The sequence below is a fragment of the Chiloscyllium punctatum genome, chromosome 42 (genome assembly GCF_047496795.1).
Source record: "Chiloscyllium punctatum isolate Juve2018m chromosome 42, sChiPun1.3, whole genome shotgun sequence".
Lineage (NCBI taxonomy): Eukaryota > Metazoa > Chordata > Chondrichthyes > Orectolobiformes > Hemiscylliidae > Chiloscyllium > Chiloscyllium punctatum.
Window position 1 is genome coordinate 2140228 of NC_092780.1, and position 14549 is coordinate 2154776.

The window sequence follows — 14549 nt, forward strand, 5'->3', positions numbered from 1 at the left end:
GGGGGGTGATGGACAGGTCCCCTGGGTCCTCAGCTGAGGGTGGACGGGAGGCGAGTCGAGGTGCTGAGGGAGCTGGGGCAGGATTGAGGTGAAGTGAACGAGCTGGTGATAGCTACATTTCAGGGAAATGTATCCTCAGACGTGAACATTCAGAACAATGACCCAGAAATGGCCCAGAGACGTTCCGGCCCTCAGGAATATCCTCATCTCCTAAATGTTAAACACTTGACTGTTACTGGGTCAGAATCCTGGAATTCCCTCCCTAGGGGACATTGTGGGTCTACCTACAGCACATGGACTGCAGCGGTTCAAGAAGGCAGCTCACCCCCACCTTCTCAAGGGGGCAACGAGGGGCGGGCAATAAATACTGACCCAGTCAGTGACGCCCATGTCCCACAAATGAATTTTAAAAATGAAGTTGATTAATCCCTTTGCACAAAACTCATGTTCCTGAGCATCAGGGTGGAGTTCTCTATGCAGAGAATATATGCAGATGTGTGACTTGGAAAAGTAGGCTTCAAGGGAAGGGCACAATTGATATGTGGAGCTTGTTCAAGGAGCAACTATTGAGTGTCCTTGATAAGTATATACCTGTCAGGCAGGGAGGAAAGGGTCGTGTGAGGGAGCGTGGTTTAATAAGGAATTGGAATCCCTTGTAAAAGGGAAGAGGGCGGCCTATATAAAGGTGAGGCGTGAAGGTTCAATTGGGGCGATTGAGAGTTATAAGGAGCCAGGAAGGATCTGAAGAGAGAGCTAAAAGCAGCAAGGAGGGGACATGAAAGGTCCTTAGTTGGTAGGATTAGGGAAAACCCAAAGGCTTTCTACAGGTATGTCAGGAATAAAAGAATGACTAGGGTAGGAATAGGTCCAGTCAAGGATAGTAGTGGGAAGTTGCGTGTGGAGGCTGAAGAGATTGGGAAGACACTGAATGAATACTTTTCGTCAGTATTCACTCAGGAACAGGACATTGTTGCCGATGTGAATACTGAGTCACAATTAATTAGAATGGATGGCTTTGAGGTATGTAGGGAAGAGGTGTTGGAAATTCTGGAAAGGGTGAAAATAGATAAGTCCTCTGGGCCTGATGGCATTTATCCTAGGATTCTCTGGGAAGCAAGGGAGGAGATTGCAGAGCCATTGGCCTTGATTTTTATGTCCTCGTTGTCTACAGGAATAGTGCCATAAGATTGGAGGATAGCAAATGTGGTTCCCTTGTTCAAGAAGGAGAGTAGGGACAGCCCTAGTAACTATAGGCCGGTGAGTCTCACTTCTGTTGTGGGCAAAGTCTTAGAGAGAATTGTAAGGGATAGGATTTAGGAACATCTGGATAGGAATAATGTGATCAAGGATAGTCAGCATGGTTTTGTGAAGGGCAGGTCGTGCCTCACAAACCTTATTGAATTCTTTGAGAAGGTGACTAAGGAGGTGGACGAGGGTAAAGCGGTAGATGTGGTATATATGGATTTTAGTAAGGTGTTTGATAAGGTTCCCCATGGTAGGCTACTGCAGAAAATACAGAGATATGGCACTGAGGGTGAGTTGGAGGTTTGGATTAGGAATTGGCTCTCTGGAAGAAGACAGAGGGTAGTAGTTGATGGTAAAGGTTCATCTTGGAGTGCAGTTACTAGCGGTGTTCCGCAAGGATCTGTTTTGGGACCATTGCTGTTTGTCATTTTTATAAATGACCTGGAGGAGGGGCTAGAAGGTTGGGTGAGCAAGTTTGCGGATGATACGAAAGTCGGTGGAGTTATTGACAGTGAGGAAGGATGTGTCAGGTTACAGCGGGATATAGATAAGCTGCAGAGCTGGGCAGAAAGGTGACAAATGGAGTTCAATGTGGGTAAGTGTGAGGTGATTCACTTTGGTATGAGTAACAAGAAGATGGGGTACTGGGCTAATGGTCGGATACTTGGTAGTGTGGAAGAGCAGAGGGATCTTGGTGTCCATGTACACAGATCTCTGAAAGTTGCCACCCAGGTAAATAGTGCGGTGAAGGAGGCATATGGCGTACTGGCTTTTATTGGTAGAGGAATTGAGTTCCGGAGTCCTGAGGTCATGTTGCAGTTGTATAAGACTCTGGTGCGGCCGCATCTGGAGTATTGTGTGCGGTTTTGGTCGCCATACTATAGGAAGGATGTGGAGGCACTGGAACGGGTGCAGAGGAGGTTTACCAGGATGTTGCTTGGTATGGTAGGAAGATCCTATGAGGAAAGGCTGAGGCACTTGGGGTTGTTTTCATTGGAGAAAAGAAGGTTTAGGGGTGACTTGATAGAGGTGTACAAGATGATTAGGGGGTTAGATAGGGTTGACAGTGAGAACCTTTTTCCACGTGTGGAGTCAGCTGTTACGAGGGGGCATAGCTTTAAATTAAGGGGTGGTAGGTATAGGACAGATGTTAGGGGTAGATTCTTTACTCAGTGAGTCATGAGTTCATGGAATGCCCTGCCAGTAGCAGTGGTGGACTCTCCCTCTTTATGGGTATTTAAGCGGGCATTGGATAGGTATATGGAGGATAGTGGGTTAGTGTAGGTTAGGTGGGCTTTGATCGGCACAACATCGAGGGCTGAAGGGCCTGTACTGCGCTGTATTCTTCTATGTTCTATGGTCTAGAGTTCCACCTGAATACTCAAACCTTCATCTACCTGGGGGGTGGGGATTGATAGTTTTTGTTCCTGGTTTGGGAGGTGGGATCAGAGAAGTCACACAGAGATGTGTGTGTGTGTCTTATCCAATGTTTCAGGAAGGACACTGGAGCAGTGAGTGCCCGAGCCTGTATTGACAGATACAGACTGAGAGGGGAATCCCTGGAGCTGGGATTATCCGGGTGAGGTCCCAATGGGGAAGAATGCGATGGGTGGGGGGGGGGATGGGGAACGTTAGGATACAGAAGGTGTTCTAATTGGAGGGTGGTTCGGTACCATCAAAGAGCACGAGCTGATGTGAATCAGTCAGGTCTGACAGGATGTGAGATTCCTGGCAGCTGTCCATCCCGAATCCATGATTTGGGAAAATCTCCTTGTCCCGTGTAAACCTTTGGTGAGAAGCTATCAGATATACCTGGGGGGGGGGTTCCCTGACAACAGTACCCCCCCCCCCCCCCAGGAGTTGATCCTGGGACCCTGGGGCTGGTCAGGCCACTCTGTCCCCAGTGACCCCCCACCCACCCCCAGGGTAGGGACAGGTTTGTGTCCATAGGGGGGTGGAGGGTGGGGGGGGGGCTTTCATTCTGATCCTTCCCTCCATCAGTTCTCCATTCTCAGAATCTGTCCCGTCATCCACGTCCAGCTGGCCCCCTCCCCTCCCACTCCCCCCACTCCACCTTACCTACCCCTCGCCACTCCCCTTCCCCTGCTCCCCCACCCTCTCCCCCTCCCCTTCCCTCTCCCCTTGCCCCCTCCCTCTCTCCCCCTCCCTCTCTCCCCCTCCCCCTCTCCCTCCTCTCCCTCCTCTCCCCCTTCACTGCCCCACTCCCTCCCCTTCTCTCTCTCCCCCTCCCTCTCCCCCGTCGCACTCTCCCCCTCCCTCTCTCCTCCTCCCCCTTCCCCTTCACTGCCCCCAACTCGCCCTCTCCCTCCATCTTCCCGTCCCCCCTCCCCCTCCCTCTCTCCCCCTCCCCCTTCACTGCCCCCCACTCCCCCTCCCCCTCCCTCTCCCCCTCCCCTTCCCTCTCCCCTTACCCCCCTCCCCTCTCCCTCCTCTCCCCCTTCACTGCCCCACTCCCTCCCCTTCTCTCTTTCCCCCTCCCTCTCTCCCCCTCCCCCCTCACTGCCCCCCACTCCCCCTCTCCCTCCCTCTCTCCCCCTCCCCCTCACTGCCCCCCACTCCCCCTCTCCCTCCCTCTCTCCCCCCTCCCCCTCCCCCCTCACTGCCCCCCCACTCCCCCTCTCCCTCCCTCTCTCCCCCTCTCCCCCTCCCCCCTCACTGCCCCCCCCACTCCCCCTCTCCCTCCCTCTCTCCCCCCTCCCCCTCCCCCCTCACTGCCCCCCCCCACTCCCCCTCTCCCTCCCTCTCTCCCCCTCTCCCCCTCCCCCCTCACTGCCCCCCCACTCCCCCTCTCCCTCCCTCTCTCCCCCTCCCCCCTCACTGCCCCCCCACTCCCCCTCTCCCTCCCTCTCTCCCCCTCCCCCCTCACTGCCCCCCACTCCCCCTCTCCCTCCCTCTCTCCCCTCTCCCCCTCCCCCCTCACTGCCCCCCACTCCCCCTCTCCCTCCCTCTCTCCCCACTCCCCCTCCCCCCTCACTGCCCCCCCCCCACTCCCCCTCCCCCTCCCACTCCCCCCCGTTCCCCCCCCCCCGCCCCTTGCCCAGTTTGGTTCTGCAGCTGAGCTTTTGCTCAGAAACAGATTCCCTGAAACCTTCAGGAGATGTGCACTGGGTAAAGGGACTTGGGGCTGGTGTTGGATTAAGTTAAAAATCCCTTTACCACCAGGTGATGGTCACCTGTATGAAACCTGTTGGTCTATAGCCTGGTGTGTTGGGTGTTTAACTGGGAAAGACACTCCCAGGATGAAAGCTCCTTCCTTTGGGACTGACATCCACCAAGATGTGGTGTCTGTCTCCCTCTTGTGGCCACTGAGTGTGTGAGCAATATGCTCCTGTTCTGTCTGAAAGGACAATGCACTGGAGGATATCTGTCAGTCTTTGGGCATGTTCCATTTCAGTTAAATCATTTCTGTCTTTGTAAAATATCCGCCCGCATTTGCTCCAATCTTCTGAGTAGATTTTGCTCAATAAAAATTTATTAATATTCATTTGTCATTTCAATGACCTCCAGCCTCAACTATTTGTTTTGCTTTGGAAGGAAAGACTGTTCCAATGTCCATTCCCTTTGGGTGAGGAACTGCTTCCTGCCCTTACCCCAGGAGGGGCCTGACCTGGATTTGAAGATGCTGCTACTTTGTTCTGGCCTCTCCTTTCCTGAGGGAATTCGTTCTCTCTGTTGAACCTGTCATAGCCTTTCTGTTAAATACCTCAACATGATCATCACTGAATCAATTTCGAAGGGAATTCGAGTGAGTCAATGTGGCCAGACTGGGAGGACTCTTGTGGTGCAATGGTAGTGTCCCTGTCTCTGAGACAGGAGATCACTGTCCATTCTCACCTACTACAGAGCGTGTCGTACTATCTCTGAACAGGTTGATTAGAGAAATACCTATTCAGCCTGATTTCAATTTTAACCTGTGTTCCTGCAGCAAAGTGGTTCATTCAGCCCCACAGCCCCTGCTTTAAAAAAGCTTATATCTTGTGATGTTCACACCATCCTTTGTGAGATGAGACCAATAGGAAGGAGAGATAGCAGCAGAGGTGAATGAACAAGGGGCAGGATCTTCTCAGGGTCTGAGTGATGTAGGCGAGGGTGAAATCTGGGGCAGAATTGGATAAACCTCAGCACGGGTCCATTTTAAATGCGGCCAACTCTGCTTCCATGTTTTTGCTGACTAATGAAGGGAGTTTCTCACTGGCAGCAGAAAGGTTGGGGCATCGGTGCTTGTTAAACGTCTTTTTAATGCCATAACCCCCCACCCCCCCACCCCCATTAATATTCAGTTTCTTCTCTGACTGAACATGCTTTTGAATAAACTCAGTATAGAGCAGGGTCCTGGTGGATTCATATCACCACTTGCTTCATGTAGGTCTCAGGGCACCAGCCACACTCACCCCATGGCCATGGGACATTGACATCTGATGTGGGAGCAGTGAACTGCCATGGCACACAGAGTCACATAGCATGGAGATAGGCCCTTCGATGCTGACCAGCTTTTCTAATACGAACTAGTCCCATTGTCCCATATCCCCCTAAACCCTTCCTATTCATATACCCATCCAAATGCCTTTTAAATACTGTAATTGTACCAGCCTCCTACACTTCCTCTGGCAGCACATTCCATACATGCAACACCCTCTGTGTGAAAAAGTTGCCTCTTAGGTCCTTTTAAATATTTCCCCTCTCACCTTAAACCCCTGCCCTCTGGTTTTGGACCCCCCCCCCCCAGCCTGGAGGAATGGCCTTTGCCCTTCAACACTGCACCTCAGGCTGCATTGGGGAAGCTCTCCCTGTGGCATTGCTGAGCTGCTGTGCCCAGGGGGGGGGGGAATATGCCCAGCTCAGTACTGGCCTCAGAGCCTTTCACTGTATCAGAATTTCTCTCCCTCTGCCAAGACCCCACTTCCACTGCCTTTTCCGGAGTTCCAAAGTTATACAATCCTCTGGGAGAATGAAATTCCAGATTGTCCCACAAAGGAATTCCGCCCCCATCCCTTTGAGACCTGTCAGCGTGTTCCATGTTTCAGACAAGTCATCTCTACAGGGAGAGAGAGAGAGAGAGAGACAGAGAGAGATAAATGCTATGCAGTGTTTGATCTCAGACAGACATCTTTTATTTTGTAAGTACAGTATGTAGAATGGTAAAAACAATATTAATTCAGTTACAGAGTGTTTAGAAAATCCTAAATTCTTAGAAACAAGGGGCTGGATTGTAGACTCACCGGCTGAGGGAGGGGTGATAGGGAGCATGGACGGTATGCCGTCTTTGTGGAGTAACTGAGGGTCAGGGAGCCACTAATTGGAAAACCAGAGCCCAATAGCTGCAGCTTTTGTTGCCAGTTGGTTTGGGGGCTCAGCCGTGAAACTGCCTGGGACTGTGGGCCACTGGGGGCAGCACACTCGGAGGGTGGGGGGTTGTCTACATTGTTCCCCCCCCACCCCCCAAACCCTATAATCCAGTCCAGGATTATACCCACTGGCATGATCACTACCGCGGAGAATAAAACAGCTCAAACTGTGTCAATAGGAAACCTTTATGGTGTTTTTTGATGAACTAACAGAGACATTGCTTTAGAAATGTGGTGGGTCTTGTGCTTCTGAACTCATTGATGATTGAAAGGCTCAGTTCAGACCAGATCAGACCAGTTCAGACCAGTTCAGACCGGACCAGTTCAGACCAGTTCAGACCAGACCAGTTCAGACCAGTTCAGACCCCCAGTTTACAAGATTCACACCAATGGGATTACAGGGATAGAGCCTGGTTCAGCCCAGAGATAGACATTAATGGGGAAGGTTAGACTGAAATAAATATTTGGATCGGTGTCACGACCACAGCTAGTGATAGAGTGATAGAGTTTTCACAGCATGAAAAGAGGCCCTTCGGTCCATCATATCTGTGCTGTTCATCAAACATCCATCTACTCCAATTCCATTTTTACAGCACCTTGCGCTGTAGACTTTGTGCTACAGCATTTCAAAGCTCATCTAAGAGGTTCTAAGTTTCCTGTGTCTACCACCCTTTTAGGCAGCGAGTTCCAGGTTCCCTGATTTAATTAACTCGGTCGGCCTGCCAATACAGGACACAAAATCCGAAGACAAGACTAAACTCCAAAAACATAGGTAACACTGAGGAGAGTGGTGATAGGATTCAGGGGGGACAGGGACTGGCTTGGTGTTGGTGGGGAGGTGGGAAACAGGAGGCAGATGCAATTTAACCCAAAGAAATGTAAAGTAATGCACAGCTGAAGGGCCCAGGTAAAGGTACAGGAAATGATACCATTTTAAAGAAGGGTGAAGGAAACAAGGGCTGAGAGTTCACAAAGTCAGGACAAAATGTTTTTACAACATGATTCCAAAACGAATATTTTGTCCAATTCTGTAAGTTTCTCTTTAGTCTCTCAGAGGGAGAGGATTTACTGGAACAGAGTCAGGGAATGGGGAGGTGAATGTGGAGAGACTGGAGAAGCTAGGATCACTCTTCCTTCAGTACAGCAGGTTTACAGGAGATTAGACAGCACAGTGTTCACGTGAATGTGGAGGCACCACCATTGTCACTGGGCGAAGGGTCATTAACAAGAGAGACACCCAGAGGTGACGTGAGGACGTTTTTTTTAAATGCAGTGTCAGATCATGAGGGCTACTGCTTCAAAACATCTCTAAAAGGAACTCAGGAAGTATCTGAAGGAGACCTTTCACAAAGCTGTTGTAAAAGGAGGGGGCTGGGGGAGCATGATACGATGGGCTGAATGGCTTCCTCTTTGCTGTAGCATTCTGTGATGATTCTATCACAAATCTACAAGATGCCCTGCAACAACTCACCAAGGCTCCTCAGACAGCACCTTCCAAACCCACAACCACTTCCATCTAGAGGGACAGGGGCAGCAGATACACGGGAACACCACCCCCTATAATGTTCCCTCCCAGCCACTCCCCATCCTGATTTGGAAATATATCACCGTTCCTTCACTGTCACTGGGTCAGAATCCTGGAATTCCCTCCCTAAGGGACATTGTGGGTCTACCCACAGCACACGGACTGCAGCGGTTCAAGGCGGCAGCTCACCCCCACCTTCTCAAGGGGCAACTAGGGACGGGCAATAAATGCTGGGCCTAGTCACATCCACATCCCAAGAACTAAAAAGGAAGACCAAACCGAGGTTTTCGGGTCTGTTGTCAGAAGGAGTGAAGGAAGAGGAGAAATAAATAAAGAATGAATTCTCTGAATGAGGCGGGTGGTTGAGTAACAGAGAGAGATTGAAGCCAGAGGATTGGAAGGAGGGTTTGGGTAATTAATCAACACAGCAGGTCATTGGATAATAGATGAGATGGAGAGATGATCAGTAATCAATATTACTAACTTTACATCGATGTGATAATGCTGTCAGATGTGGAACAGTTTTCATAGACAAGACAGGAAACAGATGGTGCAGTTTGAATGTGATTCCATATAAATGTGACTTTGTAAAAGGCCGTACACATTCCATGCACTGACAGAGAGCAATGGGATATCATTCCAGCACAGCCTCCTGTTTATAACTGAGTGTGAGGCACTTACTAACAAGTCCCTCAATTACCCCCTCAGTGTTTGGCCAAAGCTGTGAAACAAGTTATGCCAGCTGGAGTTGTGAAAGGGGCTCCTCAGACACTGCCAGTGGGATTGGGGTCTCAGTTTGTTAGTGTCACTGTTTGACTGCAGTGCGTCATCCTCCTGGACATTGAGCAGGGTCCCAGCACAAACTGTGGAGGTCCATAGGCTAGGGTTTTGGAACTCTTCCCCAGTTTCTTGGTTTGATCACATCCTATTCGGTTCCAGGACAACTTTCGACACAAGGTTGATAATGAAGTGAGCAGAATGCTCCTGCTCAAACTCTGCAAACAGGTGACAGACATTTTCCAAGGAATTGCCTGGTTTCTTCGCCACAAACGCAAAAAGCCTGAAAGTAAAATAAAAACCAAAGCTGAACAACATCCTGCATTCAAAATAAAAATTACCTCAAAGCCATCTTCACAATTAACCAATAGGATACTAGTGTCTGATGTCAGAAACACTGCACGTTATTTATGGTTCTGTTACAGACAGTATTAGACTAAAAAGAGAAAAAAAATCACAGAAATTTAATGAAATCTAACAGTTACACAGTTCCCAGGAGGTGAAGCGTATCTGGGATGTTAATTTCCACAGGGACTTTATTTCCTCACAGTTCATTTATTAATCACTCACTCCCTGACAGAAACTTCAAACTAATTAAAAGCTTTAAACCTCCCAGACTCAGTCACTGTGTTTTCACAGAGTCCAATCCTAATTTCCAAGGTATAAATGCTGGAGGTAGAGTGGTGGGAGGTGATGGAGGGGGGGGTTGGGATTAATCGGATGGGTCTTTGCTCCTAATGTATGTGTCCCTTGATCCTAACACGTTTTGCCCTCCTGTAAAAAGCGTGACAAGGTGCAACCTGAAATTTAAGCAAGTGGATGTCCCAAAGATCATGAGGCAGGATTTCTTTATCCCTCAGATATTAGACCCTTACAAACATGAAGGGGAAAGGAGGCTGGACGAGGAAAGCAGAGTGTTTCCGTTGAATGGCCTGTAGTTCATGTCTGCTCGAGAATGTCCTTTGTCTGTCTCCTTGATGGGAGGATAGGAACAGGAGCAAGCCATTCAGCCCATTGAGCCTAACCCACACTGTATAACCATTGAATACTTTATTGTCCCCTTTGAAACAGAAACAGTGTCAGTTTCCCAGCCCAGACAAGCCTTTTGCCCAGAGACAGTCTCTAGAGCAGGATAACTGCCATTTGACCTGAGAGCAAAGTGATCAACATTGTTCCGTCCAATGGGAATGATGATTCCTGTCTGAGTGAACCAGCCACCTGGTTGAGGTGTTTGATTTGTGGGAGGGGTCACACTGTCCCCTAGAGTGAGGCACGGTTCCTGTTAGTGAACTCCGAAACCAGAGCTGAGTGAGCCCTTCATGACAGGGATGGTAAGGGGATTGGGTTTGGGGTCGGATTTCTATCCCCGGACCCCATCCTGTCCAGCAAACTCAAGCTGATCCACACCCAGCTCCCAGAGAGAGGTCAGCTTCAAGTCAAAACGTGTCCTCACACCAACGTTTGTAATAATCCATGATCGTTCAGTGAGCAAACCCTTACCTGGAAGGTTCATTATCCTTACGCCACCTGGAAAACAAAACAGGGAAGATGGAAACCTCTCACAGATTCTCAGTTCAGTCATTAACCCCATTACAGTTTTAACTGTTTCACCCACAATCAATTACTTTGACTGTTGCTACATAGACAAGTACACAGCAAGATCCCACAAGAGGAATGCTCTGAACGCTCAGCCAATCAACATTCGACAGGATTGACTGAGGAACAAAGATGCAAAAAATCTCAATTCTGATGTTGATGATCAACACCCAGGGTCTCCCCCACACTTTCCCCCTCCCCAGACACAGGAAGTTAACGTCATTAATAGCTCCACTGGAAGGAGCAGGGCAAAGACTATTGAACACACCCAACCTTTGACTCTGTAATGATGCTTCAGTTGATTGGGCTGGTTTGATAATGTCTCAGTCCAGCTGGTTAACGGTGGCACAGTGGTTAACACTGCTGCCTCACAGCACCAGGGACCTGGGTTCAATTCCCGCCTCAGGCGACTGACTGTGTGGAGTTTGCACGTTCTCCCCATGTCTGCGTGGGTTTCCTCCGGGTGCTCCGGTTTCCTCCCACAGTCCAAAGATGTGCAGGTTAGGGTGGGTTGGCCATGGGGAATGCAGGGCTACAGGGATAGGGTAGGAGATAGAAATGGCTCTGTATCTCTGACCACCATTCGTAGGGTCAGTGTGGACTCGATGAGTCGAATGGCCTGTTTCCACAATGTAGGAATTCTATCATTAATCCGTTGGGACCCCAGCCTCAGGCAGAGTATGGATCAGCAAATCTCAAACCAATCTCGATCAGGGAGGGATCAACTAACAGTCCAGGCTCCTGGTGGGAACACAGGGGAAAAACAAGGACTGCAGATGATGGAAACCAGATTCGGGATTAGTGGTGCTGGAAGAGCACAGCAGTTCAGGCAGCATCTGAGGAGCAGGAAAAAAGCCCTTGGAACGTGGATTTGCCTGTTCCTCAGATACTGCCTGAACTGCTCTGCTTTTCCAGCACCACTAATCCAGATCCTGGTGGGAACAGTATTGATTGGACGGTGTTCGGGAGGGGCAGGAGTTAGGGTGAATCTCTCATCCCCAAATCACCCTGTTCAGTTCTCAGGGGTGGGGGGTTGGTTGGTGAATGCTGTTGGAGACTCGTTGATCACAGTGATTGGTGAATAAGCTCACACTGGAGGAGAATCCTGATCTATTGAAATCCAGTCATTTCCGAGCTCCCAGTGGGATATTGGCCCCACTGACCTCACTGGCCCAGGTAGTGATTTTCCACACTCATCAATCAATTAATCAATTCTGTGGAAGTAACTAATCCATGGGACCACAGTGATACAGGAGCTCGTGGCGGTGGGGGTTGTAGGGAGAGAAAGGGGAATAGAAAGAGAAGGGGGGAAGAAAGCGGGGGGGAGAGGGAAGAGAACGGCGGGGAAGAAAAGAGGAGGGAGGAAGGGGGGCACTGTCAGAGGCATCATCTTCTAGGACCCTGTTCAGCTGATGCCCTTTCCCTCTCACTCTCCTTGGTACCAGATGAATCTCCCCCAACCCATTCTCTAAGTGCAATATTTATCCCACCCCCAGATCTGGATCTTTCCAACCTGCAACGCTGTGGGATCCTGCTGTGACTCTGCTGGCTGCTACACTATGACAGCGACTGTATTTCAGAAAGTCTTCGATTGATTGTAAAACACTCTGGGACATTCTGCAGTTGTGAAAAGACGCTACACGAATGCAAGTTTTCCTTTCAGTAATGAAGGAAGTGCTCCTTTCCCCTGGATCGGATGATAAATCAGTGAAGTATCTCTGAATGGCTCCCTGTTAGTCACTAATTTCCTGTGGGGGCAGGATAACTGCATCAAGGACATGATTCTGCTTAAACTGCATTCAGAAAGGAATCAAATCATTTCTCCTGCTTTGGAATGTTTTTGTCTCTGTCAGGGTGAAGTGTGAGGGGTTGGTACATGAACACCCAATCCAGGGCGGAGCAGTGTGTGGTGATCTCAGCTCTATGTCCAAACCTGCCCCATTGCATTCACAAGAGACTGCTCACGTCAGCAATTCCCATCCCAGCCAGAGGGTCTGTTCACCCCCACCCCAGGGAGAGGCTCGGTCTCACCATGCAGTGGAGGGGCGGGGGAAACCTGAGGCTAACTTCTCACTCTGCAGCTGCGTTGCAGACTGCACCCAGACTAACACAGTGACTTACTTCCTCTGCAGTGGATCCAAACCACAGTGATTGACAGAGTTGGCAGGATAATGTCGTCTGAAAAAAAGTCTTCAAAAGGGAAAGGCAGAAAAGATTAAGATGCAGCTTGAAACCACCTCAAACATAAACCCATCACCTCAACTGCTTGAGGTCAAACAGGCAGAGTAACCAGCCCTTTGCATATTAACCCTTTAAAATCTGCTCCCGTGAGGAACAGGGTTGAAGACCTGGAGACAGAGTTCACCCACTGGAACTCACCGTCCACAGATCCTAAGCCTGCCTTGCAATGCCAGTTACCTCAGCCCCCAATTTCACCCACTCTGGGGATACTCCCTCCAGCACCTGACCACACCCCCCCATTACTGTCAGAGTCTTGGGGAGGGGGACATTAAACAGGAGCTGCTAATGAGTCACTGGGCAGCACTGGACAGGGGTTACATGGACAGCACAGGAGACACCAGGGTCCAGAGGTATCTGAGAACATCAGACCAGGTGATTGGGAAATATTAAAAACACAGTTGGATTAATGATGATTGGACAGTTTTCACAAGTTGACCTTTGAACCCAAATGTTGCTAAAAGTGGCTTTGAACCCACATAGCGCCTGGACCCTCCCCTGGTCAGTCGCTTCAGTGTCTCAGTGACAGAAAAGCCCATCTTCCTCCAAGTGGCAATGTCTCCTTGTCTGACCTGGGATTGGGATTCTAACTTTAAGCCTGAGACACTCTGAGGAAGGGGCTTGTCAGCAAAGGGGAAACAATTACAAACAGCCCATGTCTTTAACTCCACAGTCACACTGTCCCCTCGCTGGCCATAACTGTTACAGCTCACCTTCAGGGAACACGTAAAACCAATAGGTTTCAGGTGAAAGCGAAACAGGGACACAGGGCGGCCTGGGCCTTGCTTCAGGGAGGGCAGCCTGGGCCCTGCTTCAGGGAGGGCAGCCTGGGCCCTGCTTCAGGGAGGGCAGCCTGGGCCCTGCTTCAGGGAGCAGGAAACCTGTCCTCTCCCTGGGTTGTGCACCCTCGGGGTCTCCCCTTGCCCAGGATTGTCTCAGAAAACCCCCTCATGGCTTCTCTTACTCAGGGGATAATCCTGGTCACACTCATCACAGCCTCGACCAAGATTCAGACTCAGGAAACCGCACCCTACCCTGCCCCCTCATTCCACCCACTCACCCCATCTCCCTCACCCGCTCAACCCCCTTCCTCACTCCACACCAACACCCAATAACCCTCAGCCCATCACTCCACACCCTCCTGACCCCTCCACTCCCTGCCATGCCTCACCCTCCACCTCCTCCCTCACCCAGCACACACCTACTCCCACTTCCTCCTCCCCGTCCCCCAAGTTAAGAAATGTTTCCGTGAGGAGGAGGAGGAGGAGGAGGAGGCAGCAAAGTACGGAGAGCCCCCCCCCCCCCCGGTCCTGGGGCTACTCACTTCCTCTTGCTGTCGGTCAGAGTGATGCCTTGATCGGTCACTTTGAACTGGACGACAGTGGGCTGAGGCCGTGGCTCCTGTTCTAGGGTTGCAGAGGCTGCCTTGAGAACAGCCTGTGGCCCTGTCAGAGACTCCATGGTTATGGAGCTCAAATACAGAACACAGCATGCTGGGAAAACAAATTAACATCTCATCAACACTTTCCAAATAAAACACAGTCACACCGCATTTCCATAGTACCTTTTACATCCGCAGCGGACCTCCCCAAGTACCTCATACCCAATGGGCAGCCACTGGAGTAATGTGGGAAACACAGCAAACTCCCACAATGTGATAAAGTCCAGTAAATCTGCCCCAGTGATTAGATTACCTACAGTATGGAAACAGGCCGCTTGGCCTAGCAAGTCCATACTGACCCAGACCCATTCCCATTCCCATACTCTATAGTTTCCCCTGACTAATGCACCAAACACTATGG

At 50.2% G+C, this 14549-nt stretch overlaps 1 protein-coding gene across 1 annotated transcript in view; it reads right to left on the reverse strand.

The window, feature by feature from the left end:
• Positions 1-6379: 6379 nt before the first annotated feature.
• The window catches only part of LOC140465625 (tensin-4-like), a 40003-nt gene continuing 31833 nt past the window's right edge, over positions 6380-14549 (reverse strand). Inside the window, exons 12-15 of the mRNA XM_072561181.1 lie at positions 14072-14240; positions 12631-12699; positions 10414-10440; positions 6380-9196 (exon numbers count right to left, since the gene is read on the reverse strand). Coding sequence (XP_072417282.1) covers positions 9055-9196; positions 10414-10440; positions 12631-12699; positions 14072-14240 — 407 coding nt within the window. The 3' untranslated portion in view covers positions 6380-9054. The remainder of the gene's footprint in view (positions 9197-10413; positions 10441-12630; positions 12700-14071; positions 14241-14549) is intronic.